General features: G+C 38.8%; 1 protein-coding gene across 8 annotated transcripts in view; it reads right to left on the bottom strand.

Moving 5' to 3' along the window:
• Window positions 1–14,372, bottom strand: part of RPGR (retinitis pigmentosa GTPase regulator) — a 61,117-nt gene that overhangs the window by 24,356 nt on the left and 22,389 nt on the right. For 4 of the 8 annotated variants that reach the window (XM_065900398.1, XM_065900399.1, XM_065900396.1 and 1 more), the window contains 2 exons: window positions 6,726–6,823; window positions 6,278–6,343 (listed from right to left, as the gene is read on the bottom strand). In XM_065900398.1, coding sequence (XP_065756470.1) covers window positions 6,278–6,343; window positions 6,726–6,823 — 164 coding nt within the window. Of the gene's footprint in view, window positions 1–1,429; window positions 3,055–3,666; window positions 3,857–6,277; window positions 6,344–6,725; window positions 6,824–14,372 lie in introns of those variants that run through there. The other 4 variants (XM_065900395.1, XM_065900393.1, XM_065900394.1 and 1 more) reach the window with 2 other exon arrangements.

Consider the following 14,372-nt stretch of genomic DNA (forward strand, 5'->3'; position numbering starts at 1 on the left):
GCCAAATCCGTATATTTGGTTAGTCAGTGGAAGCTACCAGAGAGCCTTGCAGCTAAGACAAAATTTATAACTACTCCTAGGAATTTCTTCACTTCCTATCCTAGTCTTTTTCCTCATATTCTTTCTCATTCATGAAAAATCAAATGTGCAAAGAATTCAACTACACAAAATTCATAGGATGTTTACCATCACAATCGTCCTTGATAAAAGTAAGTATAAGAAATTCCTCATGTCTAAGATATAGAAAGGACTGGGGAAGGAAAGCTATGAATAAACAATAATGAAACAAACTAGCTGCACTACATACAATGGAATTACTCTAGTGGAAATCTAGCCTCTCTAAAATTCAATATCTAATATTAGTTTCTCTTTTCACATACAACTACTGACTGTATACATTTAATTTTTATTTTACTTGAAACATTCTGACAAACAGCAAACAGAGAATTACAGAAGAGTGAATGAAGAATACATTGAAGGTAAGTAATAGACACTGGGAATGGCAGTACTGGGAATGAAGTTCTGACAGTACAGTGAAAGCTCAGAAATGATAGGAGTTTAGAAGCACAGAATTACGGAAGACAAAAGACATTAAAGGTGTCATAATTTTTTTTCCTTAAAAAATTTTCTTATGCAAATAACAAACACGTTAGAATGAAAGAACCTAAGAGTTACAAGGGGCTAACAGTTATCATATCATCTAATCCATTCTATTTTACAGATAAGGAAACTGAAGCCCAAAGAGTAGCTTTGCTTGGCAATAAATACTTAAAGTTTTTCACACTTTTACAATATACGTTCATCCCCATTTCATTAGATATTCTGTCATTTACCAAACAGTAACTAAAAGAGACATTAGCGTCTAAGCTCTGAACCCAGCTGTCACTTTGTAGATTGCTGCAAAAAGGATACATAAAAGGTAAAAAGACAGCACTACTTTTTTTAAAAATGTGAATTCCTCATTTTAGCTTTAGAATACCACCCATTCTTATAAAATTATTCTATACGGTAGGGAAACTGTAATCATAGACTGAAAAAACTATGCTACCATACTTATAAGAAATTAGACGTTTTTATAACCCTTAAAGATCTGTGCCATTTTTAAAGGGACTTACTTGTATACACAAAATACTTTTACAATATACTCGTTTCCTAAAACTGTCTTTAATGAGGAATAATAATATTAATTATATACTATGATCTTTTGATATTTTCTACTTATATATTTATAATTCAGGGGAAAATACACCAAAATATTAGTTTAAGAGAAACCAAAATTTACCAGTGCCTCAAGTTATCTTTATCAGTTTCTACTGTACCACAGGTAAGGTAACCATGACATAAAATCAATATAACAGAATGAGTGCCTATTCTTCATAATGTGTTCAAGTTGTTTGGCTGGACATAATCAGGTCCAATTTAAAGTTTGTTACTTCAATTCCAAATAATGTGGTAATACATTATTCCAAAATGTTTTGGAACCTGGTGGCCCATTTTCTGAGAGTTGTTTTGACTGCACTGGCATTTTGAACCTCTGTACTTCATGCTCTTTCCCCTTTCCTTCCCTGTTAGTAATAAACTTTTTTGGATATGTTTTATCTTTGTCATATTTCACAGATCCTCTCATCTTGCTCCCTTTGCTGGATTCTCTTCCTCCACCCTGCCTTCCCTGCCTTCCACTTTCTTCATTGCCTCTCTCCTGGTACTTTCCCTCTTCTTCCTCATCATCCTCCTCTTCTTCCTTCTCCCCTTCTTTCTTGCTGTTTTCTTCCTCTCTCCTCTCCCTCGCTGCCCCCTCCTTCTTTTCCCTTTCCTTGACTTCCCCCTCTCCCTCTTCCTCTCCTTCCCCCTCCTCCCCCTCTCCTTCTTCCTCTTCTCCTCCTTCTTCCCCCTCCTCTTCTCCCTCCCCCTCTGCTTCCTGCCCCTCCCCCTCCTCCTCTCCTTCCTCCTCCTCCCCCTCTCCTTCTTCCTCTTCTCCTCCTTCTTCCCCCTCCTCTTCTCCTTCCCCCTCCTCCTCTCCTACCTCCTCCTCCCCTTCTCCTTCCCCCTCTTCCTCCTCCTCTCCTCCTTCCTCCTCCCCCTCTTCTTCTTCCTCTTCTCCTCCTTCTTCCCCCTCCTCTTCTCCCTCCCTGTCTGCTTCCTGCCCCTCTCCCTCCCCTTCCTCCTCCTCCCCTTCTTCTCTTTCTCCCTCTCCCTCCTCCTCCTCTCCTTCTCCCTCTCCTCCTTCCTCCTCCCCCTCTCCGTCCCCATCTCCTTCCTCCTCCTCTCCTTCTTCTCTTTCTCCCTCTCCCTCCTCCTCCTCTCCTTTTCCCTCTCCTCCTTCCTCCTCCCCCTCTCTTTCCCCCTCTCCGTCCCCATCTCCTTCCTCCTCCTCTCCTTCTTCTCCTCCCTCCTCCGCTCCCCCTTCTCCCTCCTGCTCATCTACCTCCTCCTCTCCTCCCTCTCCCTCCTCCTCTCCCCCCTCTTCTTCCTGCCCTTCCTCTTCTCTTTCCTGCCCCTCCCCTTCTTCTACTTCCTCCCCCTCTCCTTTCTCTTCTTCCTCTTTCCCTTTTCTCTTCTCCTCTCCTTCTCTGTCTTCTCCCCCCTCTTCCTCCTTGCCTTCCTCCTCCTCTCCTTCCCCCCCTGCTTGCTCGCTCCCTTCCCCTTCCTCCGGCCCTTTGTTTCTTTCCTCCTGATGGCTCTGTTCCCTCTCCTTTTGCTCCCATTCCTCCTCCTCTTTCAGGTCTTCCTCTCCCTTACTCAGGCTCTCCATTTCTCCTCCTCCCTTGTCTTTCTCCTCCTCCCCCTCCTCACTTCCTGTTCCACTCCTCTGTTCCACTCCTGAATTACCCTCCTTCCCGATTCCCTCACCTCCACCTTCAGGCACGTGCTCTGCCTCTCCCTCTGGCTTTCCCTCGCCTTCACTCACCTCTGCTCTGTCTGTAAGGTCATCTGACAGGAACTTTGCTTCCTCTTCCTCTTTTTCTCCAGGCACCTCCTCATTTATCTCTATCTCTTGCTCCTCTATTCCACTTCCTTCTGAATCATCTTCTCCTTCCTGCTCCTCTGGGGTGTCTGATATGTGGTCACCCTTAAAACCATATTTTGCCATGTATTTGGACATTCTGTGTTCGATCTCTTCCTCATGTCCTTGTTCAATAAATTTTCTGCTATACCGCAAGTTTTGGTCAGTTTCCACTTCATCCTCTTTCTCTCCACTGCTAAATTCTATTGACTCAGGCTGCTTGAATCCATCAGCTGTACCCTGCTGACTTTCACTATCACCTTCCAAGTAACTGTCTGGCTCCTCCATAGATTCTCTTTCACTGTCAAAGATCATATCTCGCTTGTTACTTTTACTTTCCTTAACAAAGTTTTTATTTTCTTCATCCTCAATATTCATGTCTCTATTTGGTAAGTCGTCAAGGAATGTATCAGTATTTCTTCTATTCTCTTCACTTTTTCTTATATCATTCAGACCTGTCATTTTCACCAGACCAGTTTCCTTCTCAGAGACTATTTTTTCCACTTCTGAATCCTTTTGACTTTGTCCTTCATCACTTTCCTTTTCTATCTCCTTACTCTTAAGTGGATAGGCACCATGCTTATTTTCATGTCTAAATATCCCTTTTTGCAAACTCTCTGCACTGGTGTTGGCCTGAGGCCTTTGCTGGCCTGAGTTGTTACCTACGTCCTCATCTGAAAATGCTTCCATAGTCACAGCTGCTTGCATCATGTACATTCCTTTTGCCAAAAGTTGTTTATACGCTTTCCCTTCTTTCATCTTTTTGGACATCTCTTCACTTTCATATTCATTACTACCGCCATTTTCAGTATGAGCTGTATGCTGCTTCAGTTTCTCAATTGTTTCTTGTTTCTGTAAATTTTTTCAAGTAATCGTCATACTACTATTAGTTGACAAAGGTAACTTATCTATTATAAAATACTGCCAAGATTCTACATTATTATAAATTTCACTAGAATAAAAATGCCCAGTTTTATCAGACATTTTGCTCAGATTTGGGGTTCTTTGGGGGGATAATTTATGCCACTCTCTAAGTCTGTGGAACATCTAATTTTGATTTAGTAACATTTATCTGTGTTTAACTTTCAAATTTACCACCTGCCTTAACTTTGCCATTATGCACAGTACCATCAATATTTATTCTCTGCCCCTTTTCTTAATCTGAATCAATTCTTAAATATATTTCCAGACTGATTTTGCAAAATATTGCTAAAAAATGTATGGTTTTCTACCTTCCCTATCGTTTTGTCAAATTTTGATTGGTCTTTTGATTCCATGAAATTCTCAAAATTAAAGAAAATATGAAATTTTTAAAAATTTGAAATAATGAATAGCTTATTTCTAGAAGAAAAAAATCTAAAATGAAAACTATAAATGAGAAAGTTCCTTGGTGGCCTAGTGGTTAGGATTTGGCGCTTTCACTGCAGAGGCCCAGGTTCGATCCCACATGCCGCGGCCAAAATACAAAAAAACCCCCAAAAAACAACAACAACTACAAATGAAATGTTTTTATCAATACACTAGATAATAATTAATATTTTTCTTTTCTAAACAAAATCCTTTGAGTTCTCAAATTTTTGACCCTCTTCCTTTTATCTACTATATTCTTTAATTATAATAATTTGCATATATAAAAAACACTATGAGAAAAAATACTTAAGGTAAAATATAAGATTTTATAAAAACTTTATAAACTTTTATAAAAAACATATAATGAAACATTGAGATTTTGATGATACATTAAGAATATGAAATTCATTTCCTGCTGGACAAAATAAGGCAAAAATCAAATTGCTGACCTAAATTCTACAAGCTAATGTATTGAAATAGTCAATGAATTTGGGCCTCTAGATAGTAAAACATCACTAAATCAAGTTTTATAAATTGTGACGAGTGCTAGGCCTAGGAAGAGGTCATTTTTCGCTAAGTAAATTATTAAAACAGCACAAGTTAAAAATTAATATATAAAAAATACTATAATAAATCTTTTTTTATTCACTAAAAATACCTAGGCTTGGTAGGGCCTCCACTTAAAAGGACTATGTGAAGTATAAAATACATGTCAGTTTAAAAGAAAGTGCTTTCCTTTTCTGTTTGTTCTAGGTGTCTTCTTTAAAAAGTCATGATTCTTTCAAGAGCCCTAAGAGAGACAGAGGCCCAGCTGCCAGAAATAACTTCTAAATGTATGTGCCTAGCACAATAAAGCAGCACAGAAGAGGCAGAGCCCAGAGTCTAAGAGGAAGGAAAGACATACAAAAGATGTCTGCTTGGAAGTATAGTCAAGTCAATAGATCAGTCAGTCACTGAGCTTCCATAACTGTGTTAGGAGAAAAGCTCTCCCATATGCAAAAAGAATGCTGTTATTCACCATGGCTCTCAGTAAAATATAGATAGGACTAATGAGGATTGGCACTAAATTTTTATAATTTAGCAAGATTCTCTTGGATTTCAGTGACTTTGATTTTAAGGACTTTTATTTTAACAATGTGGCAAAGGCACTTGAAATAGAAATTAAATGTTTTCTGCAGCCTTCATCCTTCAACTTACATTTCTCTAATTTACTTTTCTAATCTTCAACCCTTCATCCTTTCACATCACTGGTCCTTAAAGCCAGGAAAAGCAAATGACTTCAGGACAGGCCTTTATCTCTCCAGAGTTGTGAAAACCAGAATATTCCTTCCTCTTGCTATTCATTTGTTATTCATTAAAGGTCTCTCTTTATCACCCACGCATAGTTTCTGACTAATTTCCAAATGTTTAATCTTGTTTTTATGCTACCAATTCCTTGATAAATTAATGCCTATTCCAAACATTGTAAAAGCAATTACCAAATATCTCAACTAAACCCACAAAATTTTAGAACTAGAAAAGATGTTAATATCATCCTGTAAGGTCAGCAAGGTAACTCACCCAAAGTCATACTCAACCAAAGTGTGAGAGGCACTCATAGACAGTAGCCTCTTCCAACACTTAAGAACTGTGATAAAAATCTTTTGCCTTGACGGTAACAAAGTATGGCTATCGTCACTTGTTAGTGATTCCAAAGAGCAAATTTCGGCAGTGACATTCCGCCACTCTTGTTGCATCACAGAAAATACACACCAACAGAACAAGCCCAAATTGAGGCTCTATATATTGTATCCTTGTCTTTTAAATCCTAAAGTAAGTGAATGCTTACCTTTCTTGTGTTCTTTCCAGAAACCTTTCAAGAAAAATATAAATAATTTAAAGTATTCTTACCCATCATAGTGAAAATAACTCTCTATATTATACCTTTTGTTTTTGAACTGGTGATAATTTTAATGATTTTTCATTGGAATTCAGGCTCATCATATGTGTCTGAAATAAATTTTAAAAAATATGTTCTAAAAAGAATAAAGACTAGATATATGATTATATATTTATACATATGATTATATATTTATATATATGTATATTGATTTTTTAAAATATATAAATGAAATTAACACAAAACAGTTCATATAGTCATATAATCAACTCTCAATTGCATACTAATAATGTGAGAGTTGAAATGAATTTTACTGTATGTAACCTATACCTCAATAAAGCTGATTTTAAAATAATGAATGAAACCAAAACAAAAACAAAAGCTTTTCTATGTATATAACGGCTTAGGAAGTAGACATACATATACACAGACATACACATACAAATACATGAGGAACTTATATCTATATCACATAAATAGGAAAACCATTACCATATTTAAGACATCAGTAGTTTCTCCAAGGCTTTCTGAATCCTCTGCTGAAAAACTGTCTGTCTCTTTCCCTTTGGTTATTTTACGTTGAAAATAATCTGAATGATTAAAAGAGAGAAGAGAAAACAAGATTTCAACAGAAAAGTGAAAGACAACTAGACAATAAACAGAAATTATTCTGTAATATAAAAGTACAGTTATAATTTTACTAAAGGTCCTTAAACCTCCTATTAAGGGAACTGAACAGAATTCATTCACAGTGATAACAGGTTTTAAAATCTTTTTGAAAATTTAAAAACTCTGACACTGATGAGATAACAATTGCTTCATTCATGTGAACAGGCAAACATTATTCTTTTGGGGTAAATACTACCCCGGTATCAAGCACTGTGATGGCCAGACCCCAAAAAGATCCCCAACAACCCACATCCTCTGCTATGCATACCTCTGTGGAGTTCCCTTCCACATTTTACCAGGTTGGTCTGTATGGCCAATAAAAAAAGCAGATATAATTGTGATGCTATTGTGGCTTATGTCTCAGTTCTCTCTCCCTCTCTCGCTCTCTCTCTCTCGCACGCGCACACACACACTTTCTTGGAAGCCATGTCGTGAGCATCCCCAGGGAGAAGCCCATGTGCTGAGGGAGTGAAGCCTCCTGCCGATGGCCACGTGAGTGAGCTTGAAAGAGGATCCTCCAGACTCAGTCAAGCCTTCAGATGACTGCAGCCCCATCTGACAATGTGACTACAACTACGTGAAATACCCTGAGCCAGAACCACTCAGCTAGACTGTTCCTGGATTCTCGACCCTGAGAAAATGTGTGAGATAGTAAATGTTTGTTGTTTTAACCTAAGTTTTAGGATCATTTCTTATGTAGCAACAGAAAACTAGCACAAGGACCTGGAAACTTTTATAGAAAACTGCAAGGTTATTACATCATAAAGCAGATAATTAAAAGTTACAAGCTTTATTTGACCTTACATTTTTCTCAATTACCATACCCCCATGTAGCACACATATACTTATTTGAGAGGAGCTCCTTAATGAAGTCTTCACTAAAAATGCCAGTCCACAGTGATCTCTCCCTTGTAAATTCATTCAATTCAAATGAACAAATAGTCTGTCTTTATTCCATGCGAGGTATTATGTAGGAGATACCAACTTAAGTAACTACTAAATCTTAATGAACTTATAGTCTAGAAGGGAATACAAAACATATTACATAGGGGAATGAGAAATCACATCCAAATGTTGGGAATCAGGAAATGTTTCACTAAGGAGTTACAGGGAGTGATGGATAAGTAGAATTCGGAGAGGCAGAGATGGAGGTGGATGGGGAAGAAAATAAGCCTAGTGCTAAAAGAAGCTGTGGAATGGCTTGTGTTGAAGGCTTACCGTGTACTTGGAACGTATGCTTTTATACATGTCAGGTTAATGTCATGACAATAAGAGAGCTAAGTGTTATATCCCCATTTCACAAATGAATAAATTAAGGTTCAGTGACTCTTCTGGTGTCAAGTGTCAATCTCAAGTCTGCCTTGACTTCACAGCCTTTCCACTCAGTCTGACTGCGAAGAGCTCAGTTTGATTAAAATCAGGGGTCAGCAGCCTTTTTCGGTCAAAGGCCACATGTTAAACGTTACAGGCTTTGAGGCCATACAGTCTCTGTCCTGATTATGCAAACTCTGCCACTGAAATGTGAAAGTAGCCACAGACAATACATAAATTAATGGGCGTGACTGGCTTCTAATAAACTTTATAAAAACCGGTGGCTGACAACCTGGAAGAAATGGACAAATTCTTAGAAAAGCACAACCTTCCAAGACTGAACCAGGAAGAAATAGAAAATATAAACAGACCAATGACAAGCACTGAAATTGAAACTGTGATTAAAAATCTTCCAACAAACAAAAGCCCAGGACCAGATGGCTTCACAGGTGAATTCTATCAAACATTTAGAGAAGAGCTAACACCTATCCTTCTCAAACTCTTCCAAAATATAGCAGAGGGAGGAACACTCCCAAACTCCTTCTACGAGGCCACCATCACTCTGATACCAAAACCAGACAAAGATGTCACAAAAAAAGAAAACTTCAGGCCAATATCACTGATAAAACATAGATAAAAAAATGCTCAAAAAAAAAAAAAAAAAAAAAAATGCTCAACAAAATACTAGCACACAGAATCCAACAGCACATTAAAAGGATCAAACACCATGATCAAGTGGGATTTATCCCAGGATTGCAAGGATTCTTGCAATCAATCAATGTGATACACCATATTAACAAATTGAAGGAGAAAAACCATATGATCATCTCAGTAGATGCAGGAAAAGCTTTTGACAAAATTCAACACCCATTTATGATAAAAACTCTCCAGAAAGTAGGCATAGAGGGAACTTACCTCAACATCATAAAGGCCATATATGTCAAACCCACAGCCAACCTCATTCTCAATGGTGAAAAACTGAAAGCATTTCCTCTAAGATCAGGAACAAGACAAGGTGGTCCACTCTCACCACTATTACACAACATAGTTGTGTTAAGTTTTAGCCACAGCAATCAGAGAAGAAAAAGAAATAAAAGGAATCCAAATCAGAAAAGATGAAGTAAAGCTGTCACTGTCTGCAGATGACATGACACTATACATAGGAAATCCCAAAGATGCTACCAGAAAACTACTAGAGCTAATCAAAGAATTTCATAAAGTAGCAGGACACAAAATTAATGCATAGAAATCTCTTGCATTTCTATACACTAATGATGAACAATCTGAAAGAGAAATTAAGCAAACACTCCCATTTACCACTGCAACAAAAAGAATAAAATACCTAGGAATAAACCTACCTAGGGAGACCAAAGACCTATATGCAGAAAACTATAAGACACTGATGAAAGAAATTAAAGATGATACCAACAGATGGAGAGATATACCATGTTCTTGGATGGGAAGAATCAACACTGTGAAAATGACTATACTACCCAAAGCAATCTACAAATTCAATGCAATCCCTATCAAACTACCACTGGCATTTGTCACAGAACTAGAACAAAAAATTTCACAATTTGTATGGAAACATAAAAGACCCCAAATAGCCAAAGGAATCTTGAGAAAGAAAAACGGTGCTGGAGGAATCAGGCTCCCGGACTTCAGACTATACTACAAAGCTACAGTAATCAAGACAGTACGGTACTGGCACAAAAACAGAAATATAGATCAATGGAACAGGATAGAAAGCCCAGAGATAAACCCACGCACATATGGTCACCTTTTCTTTAATAAAGGAGGCAAGAATATACAATGGAGAAAAGACAGCCTCTTTAATAAGTGGTGCTGGGAAAACTGGACAGCTACATGTAAAAGAATGAAATTAGAACACTCCCTAACACCATACACAAAAATAAACTCAAAATGAATTAAAGACCTCAATGTAAGGCCAGACACTATCAAACTCTTAGAGGAAAACATAGGCAGAACACTCTATGAGATATATCACAGCAAGATCCTTTTTGACCCACCTCCTAGAGAAATGGAAATAAAAACAAAAATAAAGAAATGGGACCTAATGAAACCTAAAAGCTTTTGCAGAGCAAAGGAAACCGTAAACTAGAGCAAAAGACAACCCTCAGAATGGGAGAAAATATTTGCAAATGAAGCAACTGACAAAGGATTAATCTTCAAAATTTACAAGCAGCTCATGCAGCTCGATAACAAAACAAGAAACAATCCAATCCAAAAATGGGCAGAAGACCTAAATAGACATTTCTCCAAAGAAGATATCCAGATTGCCAACTAACACATGAAAGGATGCTCAACAGCAGTAATCATTAGAGAAATGCAAATCAAAACTACAATGAGGTATCACCTCACACCGGTAGGAATGGCCATTATCAAATGTTCTACAAACAATAAATGCTGGAGAGGGTGTGGAGAAAAGGGAACCCTCTCGCACTGTTGGTGGGAATGTAAACTGATACAGCCACTATGGAAAACAGTATGGAGGTTCCTTAAAAAACTAAAAATAGAATTACCATACAACCCAGCAATCCCACTACTGGGCATATACCCTGAGAAAACCATAATTCAGAGTCATGTACCACAATGCTCATTGCAGCTGTATTTACAATAGCCAGGACATGGAAGCAACCTAAGTGTCCATTGACAGATGAATGGATAAAGAAGACGTGGCACATATATACAATGGAATGTTACTCAGTCATATAAAGAAACGAAATTGAGTTATTTGTAGTGAGGTGGATGGACCTAGAGGCTGTCATACAGAGTGAAGTAAGTCAGAAAGAGAAAAACAAAGATCGTATGCTAATACATATATATGGAATCTAAAAAAAAAAAAGTTTCTGAAGAACCTAGGGGCAGAACAGGAATAAAGATGCAGACGTAGAAAATGGACTTGAGGACACGGGGATGGGGAAGGGTTAGCTGGGACGAAGTGAGAGAGTGGCACGGACATATATACACTACCAGATGTAAAATAGATAGCTAGTGGGAAGCAGCCGCATAGCATACGGAGATCAGCTCGGTGCTCTGTGACCACCTAGAGGAGCTGGATAGGGAGGGTGGGAGGGAGATGTAAGAGTGAGGGGATATGGGGATATTAGTATACGTAGAGCTGATTCACTTTGTTATATAGCAGAAACTAACAAAACAATGTAAAGCAATTATACTCCAGTAAAGACGTTAAAAAAACCCCAAAAAACCGGTTGCTGGCCAGATTTGACCCCTGGGCCACAGCCTGCAGACTCGAGACCTAAATGAAGGTTATAAGAAAAAGGCTGCTGAGAGATGAAGCTAGAAAAGCAGGTGGGAGTTACATGGGGAAATTTACATTTATTTAAAAAAAATATTAGGTATCCTCTGAAGACATTGGAGCAGATGGGAACTAAAGTGCACCTGAAGGAGATTAAAATAGAAAAGTACTAAGCAGGAGAGATTGGAGATGGCAGAAAAAGGAGGCTTGGAAAATAGATAGTATATCATTTAAGCTCATGGTCTTGGCCTTATACTTGACTGAGAAAATAGAAGTCGTCAGAGGTGATCTGCTTTATCTTCTCACCAACAAATGTACAAATTCACCTACATTTTCCTGTTAAAATGTAGGATGTGTCTTTCCTCTTAACAAAGACTGCTCTGTATGCCAGCCCCTCCTGTCTTCTCAAGAGCTTTGCACCTTTGGTCATATCCTCTCTCTCGTGTGCTACCAATCTCTCTTGGGACTACTGGCTCATGTCCATTAGGCACAGCGGTCCCCAAGGTCCTCAACCTTTCTGGCACCAGGGACCGGTTTTGTGGAAGACAGGTTTTCCACGGGCTGGGGGTGGGGGGATGGTTCAGGCGGTAATGCGAGCAATGGGGAGCAGCAGATGAAGCTTTGCTAGCTTGTTTGCTTGCCCGCCGTCTGCCGCTCACCTCCTGCTGTGCTGTGAGGCCTGGTTCCTAACAGGCTGCAGACCTGAATCAGTCCGTGGCCCAGGGTTTGGGGACCCCTGCATTAGCACACAAACATGCTCTAGTATTTCCCATTGAGTCCACATCTCCCTCTCCTGCCAGCCCATTTCTCTGCTCCTCTTCAGGACCAAAATAGGCAAAAGAACTATCTACACACTCTATCTCCTCTTCACGTCCTCATTTCCCCTTCATGCCTCAACTTTTAACACTCTGCCTTCTGTCCTGATCTTTCCCTGGAACTGCTCTTGTCAGGATCACCAAAAATCTCCATGATGCTTAATCCATGGATGCTTCTTTGAACTCCTTTTCCTTGACCTTTGAGCGGTACTTTGAATTCACGACCCTACTCCCTCCTCATGTCCCTCCTCCTACCCTACTGGCTGATGAGGCTGGGGAAGGTGGTTTTGTGGGCTCTTCCTCTCCTCCCCTCTAAGTGTTAGACATTCTCAGGGCTAAATCCTGGGCCCTCTTTTCTTGCTACTCTACTCTCTAATAGGTGATTTCACCAACTTCCCTGGATTATCAATACCATCTCTATGTTGACGTTTTTCAAATTTCTGTCTCTAGTCCACACCTATCTTCTGAATGTTATTCTTTCATTTTCAACTGCCTGCTTGATATTTCTGCTTGGATGTCTCACGGGTATCTCAAGCTCAATTTTTAATTTTTTTCCTCAAAGCGGTCGACCATCCTCCTGCCTACACATCTATGTGTGACCCATTAACGAGCAAGTTCAGTTGTTTCTATGACTAAAATGTATTTCAAATCTGCAAACACCATCATCTCTTGCGAAAGGCTCTTAAGTATTCTTCCTACCTCTAGTCTGGCACCCCTACATCCACACACCGGCAAAAGTGATCATCTTAAAATATAAATGGCACTGGAGCACATCACTCCACTATTTAAAACCCTTTAATGACTTTCTATTACACTTAAGAGAAACACTCAAATCAAATAGGCCTCTCATGGCCTATAAACCCATGGATATTTTTCTGCTGTCTCTTTTTCCAACATCATCTGGTCCTGCCTTTTCCCTCACTCTCTGAGCCCAGTGATCTTCTTTCCTTTTCCTATAAACTGCTTCCAAACCTTTACCTACATTATTTTCTTTGCCTGTAATATACACATCTCTCTTTGTGTGGCTACTTTTTATCCTGTATGTTTTAGCTTAAATGTCACTTCCTCAGTCATGTCTTCCCTGACCTCCTTCACTCCATGAGAAATACTGAAGCCTGCTAATAATTTATAAAAAGTCACATTATATGTTGGATACAACTTTCAAAATATTTTTATTAAGTTGGTTTTAGCAAACAGTCACAAAAAGATATGGGATGGCTTTTCCTTTTGCTCTAGCTACAAAGTTCTATCTTCACATTCAAAGCTATTGAAGTGGGAAACAACTTGTCCCAAACCATAAACTTCTCTTTTTCTTGCACACACTGTTGCCAGAATCTACTTTTCCCATGTACAGGGATGAAGAGCACCAGTGATTCCTATCTCCAAAGGAAACATACAGAATTTGTGGGTGAGATGTAGGAAACCCAGCTCATTATCAAGGTCTTAGATGTAGACAACATTCCATTCCCATGGCCCACAATTCTTGACTGAGTTCCTGATCCTTTGTTACCTCAACCTTTTATCTAGGTTCCTGAGCCCAAAGATATTAAAATTATCTGTGCCACAGTTCTTAATCCCAGATGCCCAGATTTTCTTCTTAATTCCAAACCTACTGCTTACTCTGATTTCCTACCCTAGTTTCTTGTTCTGCCCCTATCATCTGAGTACATGCCCTGTAGTAACAGAAACATACTCCTAAGATACACAAATGTCTGTAAACAAAACTATTTAGAAGAGGTGTATAATGGCTAAAGAGCTGGAATTACAATTTAAAACATGAAATCTGTATCTAGTAGGCAGTGGGGTTAATAATAACTATGCCTATATTTATGAAGCGGTTTCTGGGGGTGCTAGGCTCAATGCTAAGTATTTTATATGCCTTATCTCATTTAACTGTCATGAACTCTCTAAAGTAGGTATTATTAAAGTTATTTCAAAGATATGGAAACTGAGGTGTAGAGAAATTAAGTAACTTTCCCAAAGCCAGTCACATAGTTAATAAATGTGAAAGCTGGCATCGGATCCCAGATCAATTTGACTCTACATCCCATGCTCTTAACCACA

The sequence above is a fragment of the Phocoena phocoena genome, chromosome X (assembly GCF_963924675.1).
Source record: "Phocoena phocoena chromosome X, mPhoPho1.1, whole genome shotgun sequence".
In the NCBI taxonomy this organism is placed as follows: Eukaryota; Metazoa; Chordata; class Mammalia; order Artiodactyla; family Phocoenidae; genus Phocoena; species Phocoena phocoena.